The sequence below is a fragment of the Ambystoma mexicanum genome, chromosome 10 (assembly GCF_040938575.1).
Source record: "Ambystoma mexicanum isolate Mex_15411 chromosome 10, UKY_AmexF1_1, whole genome shotgun sequence".
Lineage (NCBI taxonomy): Eukaryota > Metazoa > Chordata > Amphibia > Caudata > Ambystomatidae > Ambystoma > Ambystoma mexicanum.
Genome location: NC_090932.1, coordinates 1,383,997,542 through 1,384,025,274, shown reverse-complemented (window position 1 = coordinate 1,384,025,274; position 27,733 = coordinate 1,383,997,542). Strand labels below are relative to the sequence as shown.

At 49.1% G+C, this 27,733-nt stretch overlaps 1 protein-coding gene across 1 annotated transcript in view; it reads right to left on the bottom strand.

Annotated features, from left to right (window-relative positions):
- GLTP (glycolipid transfer protein) overlaps positions 1-27,733 on the bottom strand; it is a 392,229-nt gene that overhangs the window by 182,202 nt on the left and 182,294 nt on the right. The window contains exon 2 of the mRNA XM_069619406.1: positions 23,554-23,612. Within this exon, the coding sequence (XP_069475507.1) occupies positions 23,554-23,612 (59 nt within the window). The remainder of the gene's footprint in view (positions 1-23,553; positions 23,613-27,733) is intronic.

Sequence of the window (27,733 nt, the reverse complement as noted above, 5' to 3'; positions counted from 1 at the left end):
GAGCGATATGGAATACATCGGACCATCCCCTCAAAAGAACGTTACCAGGTAAGAGTAAATTGTTCTTGGAGGGGATTGGGTCCTCTGACGTATTCCACATCTATGACAGACTCCCAAAGCAGTACCAACTTAAGGAGGTGGGAAAGTATTTAGAATATACAAATTTAGAATGCCCAATCAAATTGCAGAGTAAAGGAACCACCTTGCCAAAGATCAGATCCTGCCCCCGGATAGTATCGAAGGAGTAGTGACGTACAAAAGTATGGACCGAAGCCCAGGTGGCTGCATCACAGAGGTTACGAATAGGAACACCCCTCTGCAGGGCAGTAGACGCAGCCATACCCCTGGTAGAATGGGCCCGTAAGCCTACCGGAGGGTCCTTACCCGCCAAGCGGTAACATTCGGAAATTGCCAAGATGATCCATCGAGACAAAGTCTGCTTAGTAACAGCTTGTCCCAAACGCCTTCCAGCGTAACCAATAAAGAGTTGATCGTCCACTCTGACCCGGGACATGCATGAAATATAAAAGCTTAAAGCTCTCCTAGGATCCAGCCTATGGAGCCTCTCCTCTTCCTTACCAGGATGCAGGAGGATAAAACGCCGGAAGAATAACCTTCTGGCTTAAATGAAATTCCGACACCACCTTCATAAGAAAGGAAGGACGAACTCAAGGACAACCCTGTTCTTGTGAAACACAGTGAAGGGTGGCTTAACTGAAAGTGCCTGTAACTCACTCACTCTGCGAGCGCAAGTGACCGCAACTAAAAATACAGTTTTAAGAGTCAGTCTCAAAGGGCAGGAATGCAAAGGCTCAAACGGAGCACCCATTAGAAACCTGAGAACACGGTTCAAATCCCAACTGGGCACCTGCAAAGGTGACAGAGGGAACACATTAGTGAGCCCTTTTAGAAACTGAGAAATTAAAAGACATTTTAAAATAAGAACACTTCAGATGAGCGCTTAAATATGGACAGCGCCGCCAGGTAACCTTTAATGGTGCCCACTTGCAGGCCCTTGTGGGCCAAAAAAAAGCAAAAAATAGAACCACAGGAATGTCACATGAAAAAGGATCCACATTCTTAACCATGCACCAGTCGCAGAACTTTCTCCAACGGCAATGGTACAGGGACTTTGTTGCGGGCCTTCTGGCCGAAAGCAACACCTCCATCACGTCTTCAGGGAGGTCCCAATCCTTATACCTCAACCTTTCAGAAGCCAAGCGTGAAGGTTGAGTGATCTGACCCCTGGATGGAGAACCTGAACCCTCCCTCCCCCCTCCCATGAGAGCAGATCATCTTGGTAGGTAAGACGACGTGGAGGGCAGATGGACAAGTCGAGAAGGTCCGGGTACCACTTCCTCCTGGCCCATGCCGGAGCAATGAGGATCATCCGGGAACCGAACCTCGGTAGCACTTGCGGAATGACGGGGACTGGAGGAAATGCGTACAGCAGTGGGAAGGACCACTCCATTACGAATGCGTCTTCTAAGGCTCCTCTTTCGCACTTCCGGTTGACACTGGAGGCGAAGAGATCGACTTGAGGGGTCCCCCAAAGGGCGAAGATCTCCAGGAGAATCTCCCGAGTCAACTCCCACTCGTGAGAGATCGCGCTCTGCCTGCTCAGAGCGTCCGTCTCGTTTTCGTCTCCCGCCAGATGAACTGTCGAGATCGAAACTTCCTGCTGGATGGCACAGAACCAGAGCTGCATCGCCTCCCTGCACAGAGGAAGTGACCCTGCCCCCCCCCCACCCCCTTTTTGTTGAGGTAGTGCATGGCCACCGTGTTGTCCGTCAGGATCAGGACATTCTTTCCTCGCACAGTCGGCAAAAAAGCCTTCAGGGCAAGCCTGACGGCCCTCAGCTCCAACAGATTGATATGGAGTCTGGACTCCGACTGAGACCAACGACCGCTGACTGTCAACTCGTTGGCATGAGCTCCCCATCCTGTGAGGGATGCGTCCGTCACAATCGTCACCTCCAGCCAGGGCAGCCAAAATGGAGCCCCCTTCATCAGATTGCCTTCGACGGCCCACCACAGAAGGTCCTGGGCGACCGAAGGCGGCACCTGACAGGGTCCGACATCCTGCCGGAGGACTGAGACCACTGGAGCTTGAGTGCCCATTGCAAAGATCTCATCCGCAACCTGGCCTCTGGCACCAGAAGAATGCAGGATGCCATGAGGCCGAGCAATCTCAAGAACTCGAACGCAGGGAGACTCTGGGCATGTTGAAACTTTAGCACCATCTGCTGAATGTGGTGAGCCCTCACCTGGGGAGGGAAACACTGTCCCAGGGACGTGTCGAGCACTGCTCCGATGTACTGGAGCCACTGAGTTGGCGTCAAGTGTGACTTCTTTAAATTGAGGGAGAAGCCCAGCCTGTGAAGGGAGTGGCAGGTGACGGACAGATGATCCAGGACTTGCTCGGGAGAGCGCGCTCTGATCAACCAATCGTCCAGGTAGGGGTAGACGTGAATCCCCCTTTCCTGAGATACGCTGCCACCACCATGAGCTTGGTGAAAACCCTCGGGGTGGAGGTCAATCCGAACGGCAAGACCCGAAACAAAGTGCGAGTCGCCAACCGCGAAGCTCAGGTACTTGAGGTCGAGAGATCCCAACCAGTCCTGAAGTTGAAGGGCCTGAAGGACTTGAGAGAGTAACCATCTTGAACTTGTCCTTCCTGAGGAGTTTGTTCAAACCGCGCAAGTCCATGATGGGTCTCAATCCCCCATCTTTCTTCGAGATCAAAAAATAAGGGGAATACCATCCCGTGTTCCTCTCCGCTACAGGCACCAGTTCTATGGCGCCTTTCTCCAGCAGTGATTGAATTTCCTGCACAAGGAGCGTATCCGGACTCTTCAACAAGAGATTCCCCGGTGGAATGTCATGAGGCCTCTGCCAAAAAGGAAGATAGTAGCCGTGGGCTATGATCTCCAGAACCCACACATCTGAAGTAATGGCACGCCATTTTACAAGATGCTGCGCCAGCCTTCCCCCAAACGGCGAAGCATGGGCCTCATGACTGAGCAGAAGCGGCTGCGGCGTTGCTGGAGGGCAACGAGGCAACTCCTACGGTTGCCCCTTTGACTTGCAGCTTCTCTCGCTTTACTAAAGGATGAGTAATAACGAAAGGAACCTCCCCTCCATTGCTGTCCTAGAACGAAAAGGCAGAGGTTGGCAGACTGCAGCGCCCAACGACTTCGCTGCAGCTTTGGAGGTCTGCAACCTCTCAAGGCTCTCATCAGCCTTGCTGCCAAAAAGATGTTCACCATCAAAGGGCATGTTGAGGAGCCTGGCTTGCACATCAGGAGCAAACCCTGACTTCCTCAACCACGCAAACCTGCGTATCACTGTGCTCGCCGCCATGGACCGGCTGACAGTGCCATGTCCAAACCTGACTGAAGGGACTCACACATGGCATCCTTGCCATCCTGAATAATAGCAAAAAAACCATCCCGTTCGTCTCCTTCGGGAATATGGTCAGCAGCTAAGAAATACAGTTCCACAGAGTGTGCGTGAAACGTGACAAGGCACATACGGAGTTGGCCGCCTGAAGAGCCATACCCCGTGAAGAAAACACTTTCTTCGCCCAGCCATCAAAACGCTTGTCGTCCCTATCAGGGGGGATGGTAGGATACAACGCCTGCTTTGCTGGGGCCATAGCCACCTGCACCACCAAACTCTCCGGCGTGGGGTACATGGTCAAGTAGCAGGGGTCACTAGTGGCTGGGCAGTATTTTCGCGGCAAAGACTTGCCCACTGCCGGGAGACTCTCTGGAGCAGTCCAAGCCGCTGCCACCCTTCTTTGCAGAGCCATATGGAATGGCAGTACCGGGTCAGTGGGTGGACCTTGGTCGAGGATATCCGTCAGGTCATCCTGCACAAAATCAACTGGGGGCGCCGACCACCCCAAGCGCCGGTACGATGACTCGGCATAGGTGCCAGGCTCAGGCCTACAGAACTCCATCTCCGGAGAGGTGTCTAGACCACTGGCGTCATGCAGTGACTGACGCAGGTCCTCATCTGGCTACGACCAGAAAGAATCTCATCTGGTACTGTGTTAGGAACCAACCCATCTTTAGAACCCTCTTCCACATCGGAAATATACTCCATAGGCTGGAAAGTGGGCATTGAATAAGGGAGAAAGACATGTTTTGCCTTGGCCAGAGCCTTTCTAAGGGGTTCCCCAGTGCCACGGGGTACCTCCGAAACCACGGCCTCGAAAGGTGTCGAGTGAATCGGTGTCGACGTTGAGCGTGGCATCGACGGCTTCGACACAAGCCTCGAGGGCGGATCCCCGAGCGTGTCCATCAACAACCTGGGCGCCGACGACTTCCTCGGAGGCGGAGCCTCGAGAGAGTCCATCGAGGACCTCAGCGCCACCGGCATAGAAGTCTTCTTTGAAGACTTCACAGGTGCACACGTGCTCGAGCGCGTCAAGGACCGGGACCTGTAACGGGCATGACTAGAACGATTCCCCTTGTCCGAGCGGGACCTTTCCCGCGAATCGTGCCGACCACCCGAGCCCGAAGGCGTACGAGCGGTGTCTCTAGTACAGTCACAGCAGACCCCACTCGGAGGCGCGGACGGACCGAAGCCCTGCAATTCAAGTATCGCCAGCATTTTCTTCCGGAAGGAAGCCCATTCCTCCGGAGAGGAACGCTTGGTGGGATAGGAAACCCCACCGATGGGCGGAGTCCTCGGATGAGGACGGGGAAGGCGATCAATGACGGCGCTTACGGGAGTGCCTCGAAGAGGCACAGGAGTGGCGGGACCCACTCCGGGACCAAGACCCCCCCCTAGACTTACGACTACGATGTGGAGAGTCACCCCTCAAATCGTCCGTCGAAAGCCCAGTGGACCTCGCCTTCCGGGGCTTGGACACCTTACCGACCGACAGCTTCTTACGTTCCCGCAAGGCCTTGGACGTAAGCGGCTGGCAGTCGACAATCATCCGTGTCGTGGGCCTCCCCGAGGCACCAAAAGTAGGCGACGTGCGAGTCCGTCACTGACATCTTGGACCCGCAGTCCCCACACTTCTTGAAGCCCGGACGCGGGGTGGAAGAAGAGTAAGACATCCCGATCGGACTTCACAAACGGAACAGGTACAAAGAACCGAAAGAACAGAAACTCCAAAAAGTTGAGGCGCACCGAGATCACTAAAGCGAACACGTTCGCAGAAAAAACGGAACTGAGGCTACGGGCGTCCTACTTATAACATCTGGTGACGTCAGAGGTCGTCCTCGAGGACGGCGCATCGACGCAGATTTTTCCGAAGCAGCACAGCTGTGGTGATTACTGTCATAGATATGGAATACGTCGGAGGACCCAATCCTCTCGAAAGGAAAGCTTCCTCTTTGTCCACGTGGGGAAGAGAAGGAAGGTGGTAGTCTCCATACCAATTTTACATCATATATGGGAGGAAGTTCTGAAAACGATGAGGCAGTTGTTTACCGAACCTGCAGTAAAGGCCCGATTAGACAAAAAGTATAATCCTTCAGACGCAACACTAAAGTGCCTAACCTCACAACCGTTCCCGAATCGGTCATTTTGGCAGCTGCTGGTCAGAAGGCGTGCTCTGACGAACAAAAGTGGACAGTGCCCCCAGAGAATATGAGACGCAAGCAGGATGCTTTTGGCAAAAAGGTGCTAGTAATAGGCGCCATCACAGTAAAGGCAGCCAAATCCCTGGTCATAGTCACTCGTTATGATTGGGAGATTTGGCATAGGCTGGCCCCCACTACTGGAACATGTACCAAAAGACAAAAGGAGGCCAAAGCAATCCTCAAGGAGGCGGCGGAGGCATCAAGCCACAGTATTAACATTACAAGGAAAATCAATACAGAGAGAGGGCTCAAACAGGGTTGCCCTCACGTCAACATTATTCAACCTTTACATCGCAGATATCGCACTCACAAGAAGGAGTTTGTGCCTCTCCCATCTTGAATGGTACTCCTGTACCATGGCTGCAATATGCAGACTATTTGGTCCTGCTGGACAAAACCCAGATCGGCCTGCAAAGACGGCTGGACGCAATGGTCTCCTATTTAGAAAAAAATAAGCTGACGATAAATACAGATAAGTCACAGGTGATGATTCATGCAAGGTCCTAAACTAAGATGGTTTTCAATATTCGATCCGTCTTACTCAGGTATATTTATACAAATACTTAGGAATCTGCATCAACTGGAGTATTTGTGAACAAGACTGAGAAAATCCTGCAAGCAAAAACAGAATGCTTGGCTCGCCAAGGTCTGATACTACATAGAAAGAATGTTAAATTCTCCATGCGTCCTCTACATACTTTCTATCGCCAAAGCGTGGACCCCATCTTGTGCTATGGAGCTGAAGCGGTTGTAAATCTATCATACCATATCTGGGATAAGCTTGAAGGCCTCTGTTTGAGGAAAGTGTTTTCCTTGCCTAGCTCATTTCCAGTGCAGAGAATTCGGTCCAAACTGGGCTTACAATCTATACACTCCCAAGTCCTATGGAAATTGTTGGATCTATACCATAAAACAATTGACGACCAGGCCCTGGCTATTGACCTGAGAACAAACTCATTCACTTGAACAACGTCATGCTGAATAAATGGAAGACCACATGTATAGATTGATAGAGTCATTGGAGGCCTCCATGGACGCACTGAAGATTAATCCACTTGCCATCAAGAACATACATAATTAAAACTGGATACCGACTGAGAACCTGAAATCACTATATCTCCTGTCCATCAACTGCCCGTTTGAAGCGCAAAAGTTAAACCAACTCCCTCCATATCTCCAGCTTTTCCCGTAGCGAAAATTGCGTGATCTCTTCCTGCGTTTTAGGCTCTACCTCCTCCCCACACACTAGGTTCTGGGCCAAATGGGAGATCTACCGAACTCCCGACGCTTCTGCCAAAATAAGTTACAGGTAGGAACCTTACATCACATTGTGATATGTGAAGCCTTGACAGAGATAAGATGCAATATATACTGAGTGTCTACCCAATCTACATTTACTCCAGAAGAAAGATGGAACTCTCTGGTTCTGGGTGAGGAAAAAACAGTGATCTTTGCAATCTTGCAATTCTGGATTGAAATATCGACATCTAAGATCTTAAGAGATTGACCAGCGTTGCTACAATACTCAGTGTGGGTGTGTTTTGACTGACAGCTTTGCATGTAGTAGATTTCCTTCTTTCGTGTTTTATGATGATTTCGATAAATGAAAATGTTTGTAATAAATTAACTCATTTTAATAAAAAAATTTAAAAAAAGTATTAACATTGCAGTAGACAAAATGGACAATGGAGAGGTATTGAGACGCCAAGGTTGGCTAAGGGGCAAGGACTTACATCACAAGGTGTTTGAAATGGCGTTTGAAGGAGGTAACCTCTTCAGGCCAAATATAGAAGAAGCCCGCAAGACCATAAAAACCGACTCAGACACAGTGCGCTCCCTCACGTCATTACAGAACCGGAGGTCTTTTCCGCCCTTCAGGGGAGCCTCAGGAAGAGCAGGATCTTCCACCTCCACCAAAGGTGCTAGGCCATATACCAAGGGTTCGCCCTACTACTCACAAAGTTATAGGAGATACTACCAAGGATATTGGAGGTCAAAAGACTTCAGGCAAACAAAGGCGTATGCAAACTAAAAAAAGGCACCCAGAGAGGTCAGCATGGGAAGCAGCAACAATGACTGTTACCCAAGACAAAAGCAGGTGTGGGGGGGGGCATGTTAAAGTATGTTAAAAACTGGAAACACTGGCCACCAGGGGGCGCACAGATGAGCTGCACCTCCGTGTGAGCTCCGACTCCACTGGTCCATTTAGTGGTCTGAGCCCCCACTATATGGCCCCCCCACCCCGGAATACTTTTGTGATTCTTCAACATGAATATGCCCTCCTGAAGCGGAATGAAATTGAGGAAAATCGCAGTGGAATTCAGAGTAATTGCCCGTTTAAGGTCACGTTGCGAGTTCCTGAGCCATCTCGGGCCGTGTGACAAACTGAAAGCAAATTTAAAAAGGATTGCGCATGTGAAGCCTCCAGCGAGCCCCGCAGTCCGTGTCACTGAGGGAAGGGTGGTGAACTGGTGGGAGCCCCCTCCCACACCCCTAGCGGACGATTGACTTGCAATTGCAATCTATTGAACGCAAGACCGCCACCCCCCCACCTGCATGCTGCACGCTGTGAATACAGGCAGAGAAGAATTGAAGGAAGGAGCAGCGTCGCACACGGACAGCAGCAGTGAGCTGCGCAATTCCTCACTCCCTTTCATCCCAGTGCCCAAGCGTGCCCTGCCCTTTTCCGGGATACAGAGGCTGGGCCGTGCAGACGAATCAGACATCGACTTGGGCCTAGACGTCCTACCTCACGGAGCCTTTAAGCAAGGAGACCTCAGCACACTAAGGGACCGCCCGTCCAGGGAGTGGCGGCAGGTGACTGGCGAGAAGGAGCCCTCGCGGTGAGCAGTGAACTGCACATACTTTCACCCCAGAGCACGTCGGACCCGGTGGAGAACAAGCTGCAACCCCCAGCTGAGTTGAGCTAACGGAGGAGGGTCCCTCCTGGAGCTTATAAAGGGCGGATCTCCCCGTACTGGGCAGGGGAACAACACTGACCCACTTCCCGGTCTTTTGAAACGCAGTGAGCGCTATCATTAGGCCGGAGGCAAGGCCAGACCACCAAACATACGGGCCATACACCGGTTGTCCTGCGTTGGCGACACATTCCTGGATTCAGCAGGGAGGGGGTGGCGGGAAATGGGGGATGAGCGCACTGCCTTGAGGGAAAGGCCCACACATAGCCCTGTGTACTGCTTCGGGTACACAATAAGTGAAGCAGGCGATACAAGAATCAGACCTGTAATGGTGAGAGGAACGGATAAGGGGGAACCAGTGAGAAGCAGATTTGAGGGGGGGAAAAACTGGCGCAGAAGCATACATTGACAGAGGCCTCTTTCCTGGAATCACTCTGAAGGCATCTAGAGTGGGAGATACTGGAGGTCAGCCATACTAGCTACCATGACACACTGTTAATGCGGAGGAGCCGCTACTGAAGACCCCAGAGGTCACCTCATAATTTGAAAGTGGTGCCACTAGCAGATGGCCACAACTGATAGGAACTGCACCCTCCTTGTATATGTGAAACCTGCGTTCCCTCGTATAAAGAGACCGAAAGTGTGAAGATCTGGGAATACGTGAAAAAGCAGACTCTAGGGTACAGATTTAGACACAAACAAGATCTCAGAGGGTTGGGCCCCCAATCCTGAGGGTTGGGCCCCCAATACTGGGGCATGTGCCCTCCTCTGCCGCCTGTCAATGTACCATTCAGAAGAGGTTGGGCCGTCATTTACCTACTAAAACCCTGAAGACATACACCTGTTGACTCCACACATTAATCAGTAAGGGAGTTCGAGGGAAGGTAGCTGGAACGTCCACTCTCCTACTCAGCGCAAGCTTGGATATAGAACCCTGGCGACTTTGGCCCCCCCATGAATAGCCGAGAGGGTTGGGGCCCCCTTCTCAGGGGCATGTCCTCCTCCGTACATAGCACACATCAGAGTCAGCGCTCCCTCACGGCGCATAAGGAAAGAGAGAGGGAGAACCGGTCTGGAGAAAACTCTGCTCCAGGACGGGGAAGCACAAGTTGGGGGGAAAGCAAGCGGTAGCCGGCAGTACATAACGCACCTTACCCTGTACATGTGGCATTGATCAAAAGATCTATGGACATAAAACAGAAGATCGCAACATACCGCTTCCTCCCACACCGCACTGAAGCCAGCCAAAATGGCGACGCTAGAGACGGTGGCGGCCACAACTAAAGGCGATATGGCAGCCTTGTTGAGTGAACTCAAGAGCTGAGGGCGGATATTGGTGGGAAAGTCGATAAAATAACAAAGAATCAACAAGATGGAGGAAAGACTCAATGAGGTTGAACACAACCAAACCTCACTGGGAACGCTGGAATCCCAAATAGATTCAAGGATCTCTGAGATCGAAGCTAGGGAGGAACAATTTTGCTTGAAGATAGACGATTTGGAGAATCGAGAGAGGCAGAACAACATCCGCATATTCAGTATCCCGAAGAGGGAAGGAGAAACGGAAAGAGACCTGAAGATGACCCTGCACAAGATTATGAAGACTTTGTTTGAGGATGAGTCCATTGACAAACCTAAAAAAAAAATCGACCGCATACATAGAGCCGGAGGAGCGGTAGGCAGCCCAAAGACTGTATTGGCACGATTTCACAACTATGCTGACAAGGCGAGGGTCCTTGAGGGCCATACGCACACCACAGATCCTTCTTTTTTTTTTATAAAGTATTTTATTGTTATTAACATAATACAGTGGTCATAATAACAAAGCAACAAGCAAACAAAAACTTCAGACTGTCATAGTCGTTCACAATCAGAAAAGGTACCCAGAACATCAACAGTTGAGCGATCATCTCATCACATGCAATAATGTATAGTATGGTACAAGCACAAAACAAAACCCCCAGTGCACATTCCCTCGCCTGTACATGGGACACTCAGGCCACACCTTCCTCCCACCTGTCCCATATTTTCGACGCTTTGTTGGGACAGCCTCGCGCCGAGTAAATCCTACGCTCCATCATAGCGCATATGTCCATATCCAATTTCCATTGTTCCAGCGTTGGGGAGTCAGAGGCACCCCATTTCTGCGCTATATTGCGCTTAATCAGCCCCATCGCCGTGTGTAGGAGCAATCTTTCCCACTTATTAGCTTCTATCTCATCGGGCACGCCCAGAAGCAAAGCCCTTGGGTCCAGTGGTATGGTGCGAGTCAGAACGCGGGAGAGTTCCCTACAGCATGCGTTCCAAAAAGTTTGTATCTGGGGACACAGCCACAAAATGTGAATAAAGGTCCCCTCCCCCTCCCCACACCGCAAACAGTTTGGGTTAGAAGCCCGTTTCCAGCCATATAGACGTGTCCTAGGGTAATAAACCCGGTGTAGTATTTTCAACTGCACTAGTCGAAGCCTAGAGGAAATGGCGATTTCCCGGGGATGCATAAGGACTTGTATCCAATCCTCAGGATCTATCACCCCCACATCTACTTCCCATTTTGCCTTTAGTTCATTCAATTCGGGGGTAGCAAAGGAGGATATAGCATTGTAAAGGATGGAAGTGCATTTGGTAGGGATATGCGCCGGAAGGATGTTACGCTCTATGGGGGTATAGTCCGGTAACTGTGTATCTGCTGTCAGGTAGGGTCTCAAAGCATGGGCGAGGCGAATGTAATGGTAATGTTCCGTATTCGGAATCTGGAATCGCAATTGTAGGTCATCAAATGAGGCCAAACACCCCTGTGTAAGCATATCCCCAATCCTGGCAATCCCCGCGTTCACCCACCTAGGCCACGGCTCCAACTTCTGGGTCTCAGCTAGGTTGTTGTTCCGCCAGAGGGGTTGTGCTCTAGTAGCTTTATTTTCCCACCCAATGAATCGGTGTGCCTGTCTCCACACTGTGATCATATGCGTAGTGGTTGTGGGCGGAGAGGTTCTCGAAAGGGGCTGATAGAGGAGAAGCAGCGGGTCAGTGTTGCGCATAGTGGCTATCTCAGCCCGTATATGGGGCAGGTCTCGGTCCCCGTGGAGAAGGTCATTGACCACCACCAGTTGTGATGCCCAGTAATACGTTTGAAGGCGGGGAACTCCTATTCCTCCCTCCCAAATAGATCTTTGGAGTGTAGTTAACGCAATTCGTGACTGGCCTCCCCCCCATATGAGGTCTCTGAGAAGTGTCTCCACCTGGTGGAACTCCGAGTCGGGGACTTTAAGTGGGGCATTTTGAAGGACAGAGGAATCTAGGAAGGGTCATCATTTTAAAAAGTGCCGCTCTTCCCATAAGTGTCAGGGGGAGGAGTTTCCAGTGCCGGACATCAATAATAAAGCGGTCTGTGATTGGTCGGAGATTGTTCCTTATATAGCTTGTTAAATCCCCGGATATCCATATTCCCAGGTAACGAAACCCCTGTCTTTCCACCCGGTACGGGCATTCCTGGGGGATTGCCTGTTCCCCACCCTTCACCGGGAAGAGGGCTGATTTCCCCCAGTTGATTCTGAGTCCGCTGAGTTCCCCAAAGCGGACTAACATTTGCGTTACAATGGCAGAGGATGTTAGTGGGTCACCCAGGTACACAAGGAGGTCGTCCGCATACAGGGATGTACGATCCTCGTGTCCCTCCGGCCATCTGAATCCTCTCCAGGCGGTGTTTTGGCGAAGCCAAAGAGCTAATGGCTCGATAGCAAGGGCGAACAAAAGAGAGGACAATGGGCATCCCTGTCGCGTACCACGGCCCAGGGGGAAGGACCCAGAGGACCAGCTATTCACTCTCACTTCCGCCTTGATGTTAGCATAAAGTAGCTGCACCCAGCCTAAATAGGCCTCTCCGAACCCCATGCGGCGCATTATTTCCCAAAGGTAGTCCCATCGAATGGAGTCGAACGCCTTTTCAAAATCGATTGCCAACAAGGCCAAGGGTTCGTTTATAATCTGGGATCTCTCTAATGCTAAATGGAGGCGGCGCAGATTCATCCGAGTCCATTTGCCAGGCATAAAACCACATTGATCCGGATGGATCAAGGAGGATGTGACTAACTGCAACCGATTCGCTAATAGCTTAGCAAGGACCTTAGCTTCCCCGTTAATCAGCGATATAGGTCTATAAGAAGCACAATCATGTGGAGGTTTGCCAGGCTTGGGAATGACCACAATAGTGGCCTTGCAAAGATCTGGTGGGAGGGTACCCTGTTCCCGGGCAGCAAGAAACATCCTGTGTAGAGGAGCGGCCATTTTGTCTACTCCTAGCTTCTGCCAAGTTTCAACTGGGAATCCGTTCGGGCCCGGTGCCTTTCCCGACTGGAGCTGAGACAGTGCCTCTGCAATCTCAGCCTCTGATAAAGCAGAGTCCAGCTGGTCCCTCTGTTGCCCCGAAAGGATCGGCAGCGTCACCTCATCTAGGAGGCAGGGGTTTAGCGGTGAGGTCGGAGCCCGATACAAATCTGCGTAAAACTCTGTGAAGGCCTCGGCAATCCCAGAGTCCGAATGTTGGGTGTCGCCCTGTGCCGTGACAATTTCCCGGACATGGCGCTGCCCCTCGTCTCTCCTCTGCAACCAAGCGAGCAGTTTACCCGACTTATCCCCAAGTTCATACACCCTCGCCCTAGCCTGCCAATGGGCCTGCTTGGCGTCATCCATCGTTCTGTTACGGAGGCACTCCTGGGCGCGCTGGAGGGATCGGTGGGTCTCGGGCGTAGGATCGGATATATGCTCAATCTCCCTGTTTCTCACTTCCTCTTCGGCCTTTAATATTTCCCGGAACCGGGTATTTCTTTTATGTGTCGTCCAAGAAAGGATTTCACCCCTTAGCACTGTTTTATAGGCCTCCCATAATATCACGGGGCTGTCCACCGACTTCTCGTTAATTTCGAAATATTCACCAGAAACTTCCTCCAGGCGATCTATCAGTTCCGGGGACCCCAGATAATAATTGTTAAGTCTCCACGTTCTAGGGGGAAGGGGACCCTGCATACGCAATTCAACTAAGAGGGGGCAGTGGTCCGAAATGCCCCGGGGGAGTAAATCTGCGGACATTGCCCTATGGAGGTCGGTATGTGGCAAGAAGAAGTAGTCCAGTCTGGACATGGAGCCGTGAGCGCCGGAATGGAAGGAGTACTCCCTATCAGTCGGGTGTAACTCTCTCCATACATCTCGGAGCCCAAGGGCCGATGCAAAATTGGCCAATCTAGTCGAGGTGTCAGGGTTGCGATTTCGGAGATGGGAACGGTCAAAGTTATCATTCATGGTATCATTAAAATCACCCCTCAGAATGAACGTATTAGGATGGTGTTTCCCTATAAGGGTAGTAAGATCGTCCAGTAATTCCTGTCCTAACCCGGGTGGGGAATAAATTGCGGCAATGGCCATCGTCTGACCCCAGATGGTCCCCATGACGAACACGTATCGACCCCTTGGGTCACGCTTAACCAATTGCTGAGTAAATGGAATGCGCTTGTGTATCAGGATGGGGGTGTCCCTGGAGCCCATTGTGTACCCCGCCTGAAGGGCAAGGTGGTAATTAGTCCTCTGAAAAAAGGCACAGTGTGATCCGGCCAGGTGGGTTTCTGTCAAAAGGGCCACATCAGGGGAGTGTCTATTTAAAAATTGCCTAAGCAGGCGCCGTTTAATCCCGGACCCCATCCCATTCACGTTCCAAGTGAGGAACTTCAGGGATTTGGTGTGTCGCATGGGTGTCTCGTGAGTCTGTGCACAGGATATCTATCACACATGATGGGGGTCTGTACGATTGTAGCAATCAGTGAGAGATGGTGGAGTGGTAACTTCGACCAAAGACAGTGGTTCGTGTCCGTTATAAACATATGACAGTCTTGAAGTAACAAACAAACTTTCAAACATTCCCAACTTACCCCCACCCTATACTCCACCCCAACACGAAGTACCTGTCGCCCAAACATAGCTGGACCTTCAACTTAAGGTAGCAGCTCAAAAACCCAGACCCTAGAGCCGGGTCTAGATAAACAAGAAAGAGGGGGGGGGGGGGGGGGGGAAAGGGAGGAGAAGGAAAGGAGAAAGTTCGGCTGGGGGGGGGGGGTTTCAGAGGGTCCTCCAGAGTCCCCTCCCATGCGCCAGTGTCAACATCTTCCATGGTGGACTACTCATGCGTCCGGCTTAAGAGTACAAAGAAAGAATACTTCAGAGCGCTATTACTAGGGGGGCGACAGTCCGGTCAATGTTCTCGCCGATCTGCATCGGGGTCCAGGACCCCCTGTTCATTCCTCTCCGGGTTTCCTCTCGGGGAGGCGTGCCTGGGCCTCGGTCTTCCTCTCGGTCTCCTCGGTCTCGCAGTCCAATCACCTTCTATATGGGCCTCCGCCCATTTCCATGCCTCTTGCGGGTCGCTGAAATGAACCGTGGTTCCACCATGATATATCTTCAGTTGGGCCGGGAAGAGCAGGCCATATTTCACCTTTAGTTGGGCCAGCTGTCTCTTGAGTGGCTCAAAAGATTGTCGTGCCCGCTGCACTTCTCGGGTGTAGTCCGGGAAAAAGGCGATTCGGGAGCCGTTATGGGTAATCGAGCCTTGTGCCCGCGACAGTTGCAGGAGGGCATCCCTATCTCGGTAGTTGAGTAAGCGGGCGATGATAGTACGTGGCGGGGCACCCGGGGGTGGTCTACCCGCCGGCATTCTGTGAGCCCTCTCCACTGAGAAGAACTTTGAAAAGGATGTGGCCTCGAAGATGTCTACAAGCCACTGCTCCAAGAACAGCTCCATACACTGTCCCTCCTCCCCTTCTGGCAGACCCAGGATACGGACATTATTGCGACGGGATCGCCCCTCTCCATCCTCCACTCTTGATTCAAGGGTCTTAAGGCGGTTTAAGGCCTGGGACAGTTGGCGGTTAATCCCGCCTATATTGTCTTCCACTTCAGAAATACGGTGTTCCGCCTCTCCCGTTCTGGAGGTTAGCTTCTGTAGATCGTGGCGTAGGAAGGAGACGTCTGCCGCCATGCTATCTATTTTGGTCTCCATGGAGGATCAGGAATTAGCAATGGCCGCCATTACATCATGGAGAGAAAGAGGGCCCTCCCCATTGGGGGAGTTCGGTCGCGTTGCTGGGGCCGCCGGGGCCGGGGTGGTGGCGACGGCAAATTGGTCCATGCTGCTTTGTGTGGAGGGTTTCTTCTGCCTTTCTTTCCCCATAGTTCCGGGGAGGCGTGGGGCGTCCGGCACGGTAGGTCGAACAGTGCTAATTACGCCCTTCCGGATCTACTCCGGTGTACCGTGTCGCAGCCCCGCAACAGGCCAGGTGGAAGGCCTCGGGGTCCTCCAAGCACCCTCCAACACGCAGGTTCCACGAATCCACCGTCTGTATGGAGCAGGGGGGGGGAGGGAGAGTTAATCCCACCTACCTCTAGCACTGTCGGGCCAGGCTGCTGCCGTCTTCCACCACTCGGGGCTGGGTCGAGACAGCCCAAGAGCAGGAGCCGTTTGTCCGGGCGACCTCCGGTTGTAAGAAAAGTCAGTGTCCACTGCGTGTGCCGCACCCCACCAGGCCACTTCAACCCCCAATCAGACAGGAGGTGGTCTGCCCTCAAGCTCCGGCGGCCATCTTGGTTTCGCAGTTCGGGGCCCCCGGCCTTCAGTAAATTGCAGATTGTGGCCCTCCAAACGGGCAGACGATAGCCCGGATTTCCGCCGGTCGTAGCCCACAGCTTCACGGGCACAATCGTGGCGTTGATGTCGCTCGATGTCCCCAGGAATCAGGATAAAAGTACAGGATTGTGTCGGCGCTTACGGGAGCTCACTCGGCTCACGTCCGCATCGCTCGCGCGCTAGCCACGCCCCCCCCTCACATATCCTTCTTGACACAACGAGGGTAGCAATTTTTCAAGATTTATCATCCTTGACTCTCGCCATAAGAATGTGTATGCCGCTTACCAAATGGCTCAAAGAGAAAGGTACCGATGGGGCTACCCATTCTCGCTCACGTTGGAGTGGGAGGAACAATGAGATTGTTGACGAAGAAGGAGATCCAGACGTGCATAGCGAACCTACTGGGAAGCCAAGAAGGTGAGGCAATCGAGGGTGAGAGACAGAACGAGGACAGGCAGCAGCGTATCCAGGGCCCAAGGCGGGGTCAGGTACGCAGATCCAGAAACATTAAGGGAATGAATGACTCCCCTCGAGCAGACCTTTGAAGACACTGATAGGGCGACAGAAAACCTCCTTGGCTGATCACACAACCCACAGAGCACCTTGAGGTATCGGACAATGATCTATGTGATTGCATGTTGGTGGTTTTATACTACAGTGGAGGCTTAAGGCCTAAGGCAAGGGAACAGAGGGATGCCAAGAGGTATTGGCATCAGGACTTGGGCAACGTTCGCCCGTTGTGGATACACAGCGATTCATGAGACCATGGGGGAAGGGGGGCAATTTGTGGGGGCTCAGGAGTTATTTTAATGTTTCTTGATGGGACCGGGGCATGTCCGGCGCTCACTGATGGTCCGATTCCGGCTGGGAGCAGCAGACCAGACTGGGTCGGACACGTTTAATAACCTTGGGGAGAGGAGGGGAAGGGGGCGAAGGGCAGGTACAAAGTGCTTGATAGACATGCTGTTGTGTGGTCTATTGTGTTACACTAAGAAAGATTTGTTGCGGTCTATGTCGAATATGCTTAGAACCTCAACTAGGTAATGGCAACAGCACTCAATACAGCGCAGGATACGCTCTCCAGAATATGCACACTTAATGTAAAGGGGCTTAATTCCCCCATGAGGAGATCTCTGGTGTGCAGGGGATTTCAGAGGTCTAAAATAGATGTGCTATTTCTACAGGAGACCAAGTATACAAGGGGTGAAGGAACGCAGGATAATACAGCCTAAACTGGGGAAGGAGTACTGGGGATCTGATCCTATCAAAAGAGAAGGGGTGGGGATACTGGTTAGGAAGGACCTGAATCTAGAGGTCTCCAAAATATGAATGGATGTTGAAGGCAGGGCCCCGATGGTAGTAGGTAGTGTGAGAGGTCTAACGATCACGTTAGTGACTCTATACGCCCCCAACACGAGTCAAGCAGGGTTCCTACAGCGCACGATATCCAAGATGATGGAGGCCGCAAGCCATGTGATAGTGGCAAGGGATTTCAACCTATGGGCAGATACTAAAAAGGGACAGACAGGCATCTACTCTAGATATAACTGAAGCGGCTGACGCAGGCCGAACGGCAGTAGTAGAGATGATGCAAACATACGGATTATCAGATATATGGAGGGAGTTACACCCAAACACCACGTCTATCTCGGAGGGACTGGCTGAGGTTACGGTCCATTCGGGGATCGAGCCTGTCGCCTGGTCGGGCCATGATATGGTCTCTGTGAAAGTAGACCTAGGAGCTTTGCCGCGCAGGGGAAATAAGTGGCGGTGCAATGAGACTATCTGGAAGGACCCAGTCTTTCGGGCTGAAATGGTAACCGAGATAGAAGAATACCTCAAAGTCAATAACACAGGTGAGGTGTCCAAAAAAGTGGTGTGGGATGCAGGGAAAGCGAAGTGGTGGGGGATACTGATTAGAGAAAGCGCCAATAAAAAAAAAGAGAAAGGACCTTGATAGAAAACAAGTTAAGGAAAGAGAACACAGCTGGATTGGGAGGCACGCACTGCCACAGGGGACAGGGCAGAGAAGATTGCTCTAGCCAGGCAGATGCGGGACGAACTCCCCCTAATAGAGGAGGCTCGGATTGTCCGAAAACTCAAAGTCCTCAAGAAGAAACACGATGAGAAAGGAGACAAGGCAGATGCTTTATTGGCAGCTAGACTAAGGGGACAAAGAGCAGATAGATGGGTGGCAGCCATAGGAGAAGGGGACACTCGGGGATCACAGGGAGGGAACATCCTGGAGGTATTTGCGAGATTCTATGAACATCTATATGAATCCAAAATGACCCAAGAAGGTGCCCAAATCGATCAACAGAGGTGAATTTGTCACAATTACTGAACTTGAGGACGCCCTAGACATAGGAACATTGTTTTCCACTTCCTTCAACTTAAAAAAGGTATACTAATGAGAGGGCCATGGAAAGAAAATACAAAGAGCATCTAATCACTTCTAGATACCCTCAATGGAACTAAAGGGCTGATCTCGATTATGTACAAAACTCTGATAGATGCCGGGAAGGGGTCCATGGTCAAACTCAAGAATAGATGGGAGACAGAAATGAATAGAGATTGATGAGCAATTATGGTCTACAATGTGTAAGGGAGCATCCCCGGTGTCGATTGCCTGCCAGTACAAATTGCATGCAACTAAACTTCTCCATAGGTGGCAATATGACTCCCCAAAGAAAGTCCAAAATGTTCCAAACAGCAAGTCCCCAAAGCTGGAGACAATGTGGCCAAAGAGCAGATTAGTGGCACATCTGGTTGGGGTGCCTCAGAATAAGAGTATTGGGACAAGGTCCTCGGCTGGATCAAGACTTTAGAGGGAATTCAACGGGAGTGCGCATCCCTTCTTGTTTTGTTTGGGCTGGAGAAAGATGGGGAAGAATTTAAGAGGGTGAAAGGGCTCATCGCCCCTCTATTGTTAGCGGCACAAGCATGTGTAGTGATTAAATGGAAAGCAGTTGCAGCTCCAAACAAGAGAATGGGAAAAGGTCGCTACTGGCATATGTTTGATGGAAAGGATTACAGCGGCTCTACATGGGCGATCCGTGCAATAGGAGACTGTGGCAAGATTATGTTGATAAATATATTTATTTTTCCCAGTCCAATATAGATGTTAGAAGCCGGACTTGAGGCGGTATGTTATTAGTGAACGGGGGGGGGTGGAGGGTGTATGGAGAAGGGGTACGAAAGCTGGGTTATACCCAGCACATGTGTGACAATGCTCTGGAGAGCACCTATGTTTGCCTGTCGCTTATTCACCATGTACCATGTAAGAGACTCTTCTCTTCAGTTCACAAGTTACTTTAAGGTTAAAGACCTACTCTTGGACTCATCATGAAGGTAGCACTGTTCCTAGGATGGAGATGGGAGGGGGTGACTTTTTTTGTGTGTGACTTAAAGTTTGAACGTTAGTGGGAGGAGGGGCAAGTTGATTATCCTTTCTCGGTCCGATAGCAATGCAGTGAAAAGTAACAGTACAATGGTGAATATGTTATGTTTAAAAGTCACTCCATTTTTTTTTTAAACTGGAAACATGCAACATCGGACAGGTGAGTGCTGGGGCAGTAACCCACAGACATCTAATGGAATATACAAGGCTTGCACCCAAAATCCCTCCAAATCACACCGGTACACATAAACGCGTTATTACAGGAGGTGCAACACATGTCAAAAAGGGCCATAAAAAAAAGTTCCAAGGCGTTAGATGGAGAGGAGTTTACTCCCGATATTTTGTTGCTCGGAAACCAAAGGGTAAATGGCAACCCATTTTAGATCTATGCAACCTGAACAAGTACATAAAGCAACACATTTTCACCATGGTAACACGGCAGTAGGTCACAAATACAGGGGAGCTCCATGACATAATTCCACATACCATTCGGCCTAAAGTCAGCCCAGTGTCTCGCTCCGATAGCCGCCAGCCTGCACAGGGAAGGCCACCACGTCTATCCTTATTTGGACAACAAGTTGGGGCGAGCACGCACAGTGGCCGGGGCATATCGCTCCATGTGGTGAACAGTGCAGAATCTCCAAGGCCTGGGATTTTCCATAAATTACAAGTCCTTGTTTCTGCCATCCAAGATATTGTTTTTTTTTTCTTGGTGCAGAATTCTCCATGGAGGAGCCAAAGGTACGGCCGTCATTGAGTGGACACACTAATCTCTCTGATCCTAACCGGCAGACCAGGAAGATGGCTGTGTGCCACTGCATGCTGCTCCTGGGAACTACTACAACAATGTTATTATCTCAGGGAACATTGGGGGCACAACAGGGGTGTCACTGGCCAATTCCCTACAGCATCTCTCTGCAGGCATTCCACCTCCCAGGTTCCAGAACCAGGTGGCACACAGCCTAATCAGGCAAGCAACTCAGACTCACCAGTGGGAACTCAACAACAGCCACCTGATATTTCACACATGGGGTCACCCTTCCATGGACCTATTTGCCACCATTCGCAACAAAGTGCACACAATTTGCCAGCACGATCCCGCAATAGTAATCTATGTAAGACGCATTCTCCTTTCCATGCAACTATCTATTTGCCTACGCGTTCCTTCCATTCCCGGTTAAACGCTGGGTAGTACAAATGATCAGACCTCATCCATGCCGAGTAATCATTACTCCAAAGTGGCCATGCCAAATGTGGTACTCTGACCTGCTTCAACTCTCAGCGGATCAGCCAATACAGCTGCACCATCACCCAGACCTAATTTTGCAAGACCATGGATAATTTAGCATCACGATCTGCAGTCCCTAAAATTGTCATCATGGCTCCTGGTATTGCAGAATTTGGAAGTCTAGCAATCCCTCAGGACTACAAGGATATTTTGTCAGCAGGCAGGGCCCCTGCCACCAATAAGTTGTATAACCTCAAGTGGAAATGTTTGTGCTTGCTGTAAAACAGGGTGTCCAGCAACTCCAGCTACAACCAGAGCAGCTGTTGCAATACCTTCTCTACTTAGCCAAGCAAGGCCTAGCACATACATCTGTAAGAGCCCACCTGGCGGCTATCTTCAGAAACACCAAACAGAGTAAAGGCAAGACTCTGTATAGAAAGAGTGGTAAAACATTTTCTCAAAGCCCTGTTCTGGACGTTTCCAACAACAAAAAGAACTCCACCAGACTGGAGCATCAAAGCGATCTTGGCGGGTTGCATGAAGAAGCCATTCGAGCCGATGGCCACAACCCAACTCTACCACCTCTCGTGGATGGTGGCGCTCTTGGTGGCCATCACATCAGCTACAGCTAGAAGAGTGTCAGCTACAGGTTCTGGCAGTAAACAAGCTATACTTCTGGTTCAGGATTTCCAAAAGTACCAACAGACTTCCATCAAAACACAACCATTGCTTTGCCGGTCTTCTTTCAAAAGGTTACATCTCCAGTAGAGGTAGCTCTGCAGTCTTTGGATGTAAAAAGGACCATCAAATACTACTTCGACAGAACCAAGTACTTTAGAAATTCAACAACTGTTCCTAACTTATGGACCAATGAACAAAGGAAAAGCTCTGTCCAAAAAGGCCATTTCTAGGTGGATTTAATTGGTCATTTCCTTCTGCCATGTGTCAGCAGGGAAACCATTAACTGCTCTGCCCCATGCTCACTCCACCTGGGCCATGGCAAACTCAGCGGCTTTGTGGGCGGGCATCTTCATTGCAGACATTTGCCAGGCAGCTAGCTACATGGTTGGTGTCACTTACTTTTACGAGGCACTACTGCTTAGAGAGGCAGCACGCAGTGGACATTCAAATAAGAGCAGTCCTGCAGTGACTTTTTCAATAAGATACACTTTTTACCTTTTACAGACTCCAATTAAAACATACTGCTAAGTCTATTAACAGCATGTGGATCTATGAAAGATCCAATGCTGGAGGAGTACGTTGCTTACCCGTAACTCCTGTTCTCCAGCATTGGTATCTTTCATAGATTCACATGCGCCCTACTTGCGCCTTTACAAGGTAAAAACCTTACTGATCTGGCCAGCATGACAGGTCAGTATCTGAGGAGAGGAAGTGGGTGAGGGTCCAAGGGTCTGTACTCGATAGTTGGGACCAAAAGCACTCATAAAGTGGGTGACAGTCTACAAAATGGAAAGGTCTCTTTGCTTTAAGCAAGGGAAAAAAAGAAGGTAACTAAGGATTCTCAGCCTGACGCCAGGGAATATTCACAGCATGTGAATCTATGCAAGATACCAATGCCAGAGAACAGGAATGACAAGTAAGCAACATACTCCTTCCCGTACCTCTGCAGTCTATTATCCACCTCTGTCTAACCACATTCTTGGCAGGCCTTACAGGGCATCTACGTGTCTGGGGCCAGCCCTCATTGACAAGTCAAATCAGTTCTGTTGCAACGACTTCTCATACCCCAACCGGGTCATGACAATGAGGCAGACATTGCAGGTAAAATGCTCATGAACTCCTTGTGTATGCAGTACCTGCACCACCACGTTCGATGTTCTTGATGCATTTTGCTCACTGCTAAGGGGGCTTGGGCCTGCATCTGCAAAGCAGGCAGTTCATGAGAAAATTAAATGCCGGACATTGCTATGCTGAAAACCGGGTTCTTTCCCTCACAAAGAGGCACCTTCCAGCTTCCACAAGTCAACCACTTCTCAATATCACTTCCGAAAAGTGGACCTCATCTACATGCTGTTCCAAGTTCTTCTATATACTATTAAAAACATCAGCTCCAACTCTAATAACTAGGGTGCAAACCCGCTTTCAATGTCATCAATGAGGTTGTGCATGCAAGGTTTTGTCATGTTTTCTACATTTTTGTGCTTGTGTACCAACTCAATTCCCATTCTTGTTGCATCAAGTGAGGCAAATCATTCCAAACACCAGAATGCGGAACCTAATGGGCACATCCAAGTAGGGTCCTTCAGTTCTGGAGTTTCCACGTTCCTGTGCAACAACATGCACACTTCCTCCACCCCCAAGGTTCATTCTATCAGATCGGGCAGCCTGGGTAGTTAGGGTATTTAACACTTTGGTTCTGTGCCCATGTTCTCTTTAGACTGTTTTACTTCGTTAAACCATTTCTGTGATCATTTGAATACCACACCACTTGCTGTCCTTTAAGAAGGTGTAAGGCAGGTATGGCATTGAAGACATTTGGGGTAGGGAGACAGGATGCAGAGAAGGGAGGAGATAGGTGGCTGTCTCATTAAAAGAAAAACATTGTAGAGTTCTATATGTCATTTTCCAGGTTCCAAAATGTATCTTTTTGGAACAGCTCTTAAAACCAGAACCACTATGCATCAAAAATGTGTTTGAAAGTCATTATTTTGCAATACCCAACAGAAATTCTTTTGAAGCAGTTAAATACACCAGTGCATAACAGAAGCGTTGCATCTTACCGTAATATTTCCAGTGATATCTGCTTTAATGGGTGAAAATATTGCTGGTCCCAGGCAATCTGCAAAAGTTATACAAACAGAAACAATTATTACAATTAAATCAAAATAATGAGTACAAGGATTCTAAACAATAGTCAGCATGACTCCCACACACAAGCGACATTGTTTAAGGGCAACACTAGACACCATGCTTAAGTAAATCTACATGTTTTGCGTTAGACAAAATTAAGGGAGAAGACAACTGTGTTCGTTAATAGGTGTATTACCATTGGTGCCCCCAACATCCAAGGAGACAAAAGTAATTCTAGGGAAACTGGGAACATTTAAGTTTGAGATACATTTTGCTTATTTCTTTTTACTGCATTTCTCTCAACTTAGTATAAGTTCAAACGACAGGTGCTTCCCTGAATCAAAAGTCAATTTGTCAGACTCTGTGTGTAGTAAACCTTTTACTTGCTATTCACTTGCATGATCAGTGTGGCAATATTTGAACTCCTAGAGTTGCATAAAACACATTTGTGATATCAATCAATTCCAACTTTATTTCAGTAAAAGAACCATAAAAGTAATGTGCGAATAGGCCTCTAATCACCTTAACCCAAAACAGGCCCCCCCGGGTGCACGTTTGTACATAAAGAAAGTTTTTTGTACAATTGGCCAGGAGGAGCTAGATGACGCTGTAGAGTCAAACTAACGAGAGTCTCTCCGAACCACACACGTTGACACATTATATACATTATTGCAACAGTTAAAGCACTCCCATCTAATTTATTACAAACCACTCCCCGCACATGATTGGTCAAAACCTCTACAAAGGAAATCGCATCTTTCTCCAAATCCCCAGCTCTCATTGGTCACAATTATCCTAAGTACCATCTTCAGCTTGTATGTACAATACATCCCCTTTAGGATTTGTCCTTGGTAGATCAAGACATCACACATTCACAAACAAACATAATTCATTACAGGTGCCAGCTGGCCAAGACCTCCTAACCCAGACATAATTGCACATGGTTTTCAAGAGTACTTCAACAATATTAGGAGGGGCAGAATAAAAAGGTTCGCTTAGAACTGGCGATAACCATCTCACCCAACCACTCTAAACTACCAATTCAACAGGCATGGCCTCTGGTCACATTCTGAGAAAACAATCGAAACCCATGAAGTATCGATGCTCTCTGGCCTCGGGCGTCCTTTCCCCCCAGGTTTATTGCCGATCAGAAAGCAGAAAGTTTCCCTTGAACAATAAATAACAAGCTCCCATGCACAAAAGATTGCATCTTCCTCCCAAGATACGGCCTAGCCCCAAAAAAAAAAAAAAAAAACGGCCCGGCCTATTGGCTGATCATCTACTTAATGTCACCGCTAATCATTACCTTTCCTTCGGCCTGCAAAACCAGTTTTTCCACAGTCACTCAGAATTCACTTTCAAACCCTGACTGCAGAGTTTAACCAATTTATGAAAAGAGCACACCGCATATAGATTTGTTAATTTCCCATGTAAGTATATCCGTATGCCTGCATGTTTAAAACTTTGGTGTCCTCTTTTACAGTGGTTTCTTCACAACAAATCTTTCTCGCATGCGCATTGTGAAACTCCACGTTGCCCAGTTCACAGGCGCTTCGTAGAACACCATACCCAGGTTGCATTTATATTTAATTGATGATTTTGACATTGTATCTTGCTGCGCACATGTAAATCTACATGTACCACCTTAAAACACAAAGTAACACTTAAAGGCACATATCACATTCTCATTAACTATGCTAGATACATATAAAATTGCAACCTTGCGCCAACTTCACTGCTCCCCTAGTCACAAACATGGCATGTGCAATGTTAACTCCTCTCTCTCATTGGGACCGTTGCATACCACCCCAGCAAAACAAAATATAAATATCCTACTGATGCCAATATCAATTCCAACTGGGTAAACAAAAATAAGGTGCTGTTAATATAATAAAACAAAATACAAACCTAAAAACAAAAAGGCATACTAAATATTTCATTAACATTCTTAGAGGTTTTCTCTTTTCCACCAATCTTTGTCAAGATAGCTCAAAACAATATGAGATCATTGCTACTCACCAATTTACATAATTCCTCGGCTACCAACTGCGATCTTATAACTTTGTTTGCAATGCAGGGTTTTAAATATTTCGGCATATTTGGGGCACTGGAAGATAAACTGCTGCAGCGTTTTGGCTATCCGGTAACAAAAGGGGCAGCAATCAGACAGGGCACAGTCCCACTGGGCCTTAACTGAAGCAGTTGGAAAAATACCTAAACAAAACGTTATAGAGCTCTCTGGGTAGGGATTACAATAAGGCGAAGATATACTCTTCTATAATAAACCCTCTCTTAGATGACCGATATGCATATCCAGTCGACAAGCACACGCACCTATTAATCAGCTGTTTTATGGTGTAATCTCAGTGGGCATCTAACACTTCCTGCATAGTGTCTTTAGAGATGCCCTCTGGATTTGCCCAATGGTGTTCCAAGTTTAGTAAGCTTAAAAGATCTTTGATATGTTTGAACCATGGAATAATCGAAATATTTGCATATGATAAAATATCTAGGGCTGATCTATATTTGGAATTGCCATTCCCAGGCCAAATGCTTACCAGAAAAGCAATGGTTTCAGCACTGCCTCATCTTGTAAAGGCTTAAGCGTACATTCCAAAAATATAGCTGTTTTTTTAGCTAGCCACAAAAGAATTCTATGCAATAGTAAATCTGCATCTCTTTGTTTAGATCACACCAATATAACCAAAAGCTTTTCATTTTATGTTTGAGCAGCTCGTGTTCTGTTGAAGGTTATTTTTCTTTCCCCAGGGCTTTAAAGGAATACTTCTATTTTGACCAGAGTTCCAGAACATTGGAATATCAAAAATCCTGAGAAATCCTTTTGGTCTTTTGGATAGCGGATTGATTAAAAAAATCTTCCATATTGAGATCACATTTTCTTTCAATCCTGAAGGATATGGTGATGCACTCTGGAGGGGCCGAAGTTGAGATTTCTAGGGACCAGGAAACAGAATGTAGGAAATCTGGTAGATACAGAGAGGAACACGTTTAGCCTTACAACTAAGGACTCCATAGCAAAATGAAAAGGGGGGGGAACATACGCTAACAATTAAATTGCAAACAAGAGAAAAGATTGATGCAAACAGGAAATTGAACTGAATCGGATGATACAAGTCCATGTTATGGTGGTTCACTATCTAAAGTGGCAGCAGTGGCCAAGAGTCATTGGCCCAGGAGAAGCCATGGCAAGCAAAGAACAAAATTACAGAACTGGCATAAAAGCCAAGATAAGGCATTTGTGAAGCCCCTGTGATGGAATACCAACACTGCATCACAAATGACTCAAAGAACACTCAAACTGCTAGAGAAGGTTCAGGGGGTTCAATTGCTTCCTTTGGAGGTGTGCTAGTGTCGTCCCTCACTCATGTCTAAGGCAACATTTTACCACTATCCATGGAGTCCCTAGCCCCAGGTTTCTTTATGGCGGCCATTAACCCTTACTATCTAGTTTCAGAATAACTGGATACAGAAGGCGACTGCCTTTACATTTTCCCTGACAAATTCCCTCTGGGACTTTCTAAACTGTCCCTACACTATTAATGTAGTTTGTAACAAAAATTATTATAGCGCTGTGCCTTTCAGACACTACCCGATTCGGTCTCCTTCCTCTCACGCTTTGATGTTCCTCTGCCTAGTGGGCGGCTGTTCTCTCACTACTCTCCTGCGCCCAACTCCACCCAACTGCTCTCACTCGTCTCCCAAAGTCTTCCTCCTACCCTGCTCATGTCTCCCTCCCCAAGTGATTCTGCTACTCCCCCACCACACCCCTACTACCCCCTCCACCTAAACTCCAATCACCCTTTTTTCCCCTCTAACACAGAGCCCTCTTGCCAAACATGTACCACACACACACACACACACACACACACACACACTACCCCCCCACTCAATACCTGACCTTTTCTCCAATTCACCTCCATACTGCAGTCCATTGTCCTTTCTCCTACTGATCTCGTGGTCTGCCTCCTTCTCCGGCCTCACCCTTACAACCCACAACTTCCTGTTGGTCCCCCCTCATCGTCCTACTGAATTGCTAGGCCTGGCAAATCTGGTCCAGTCTTCACCGCCCAGGACATGTTACAATCCTAG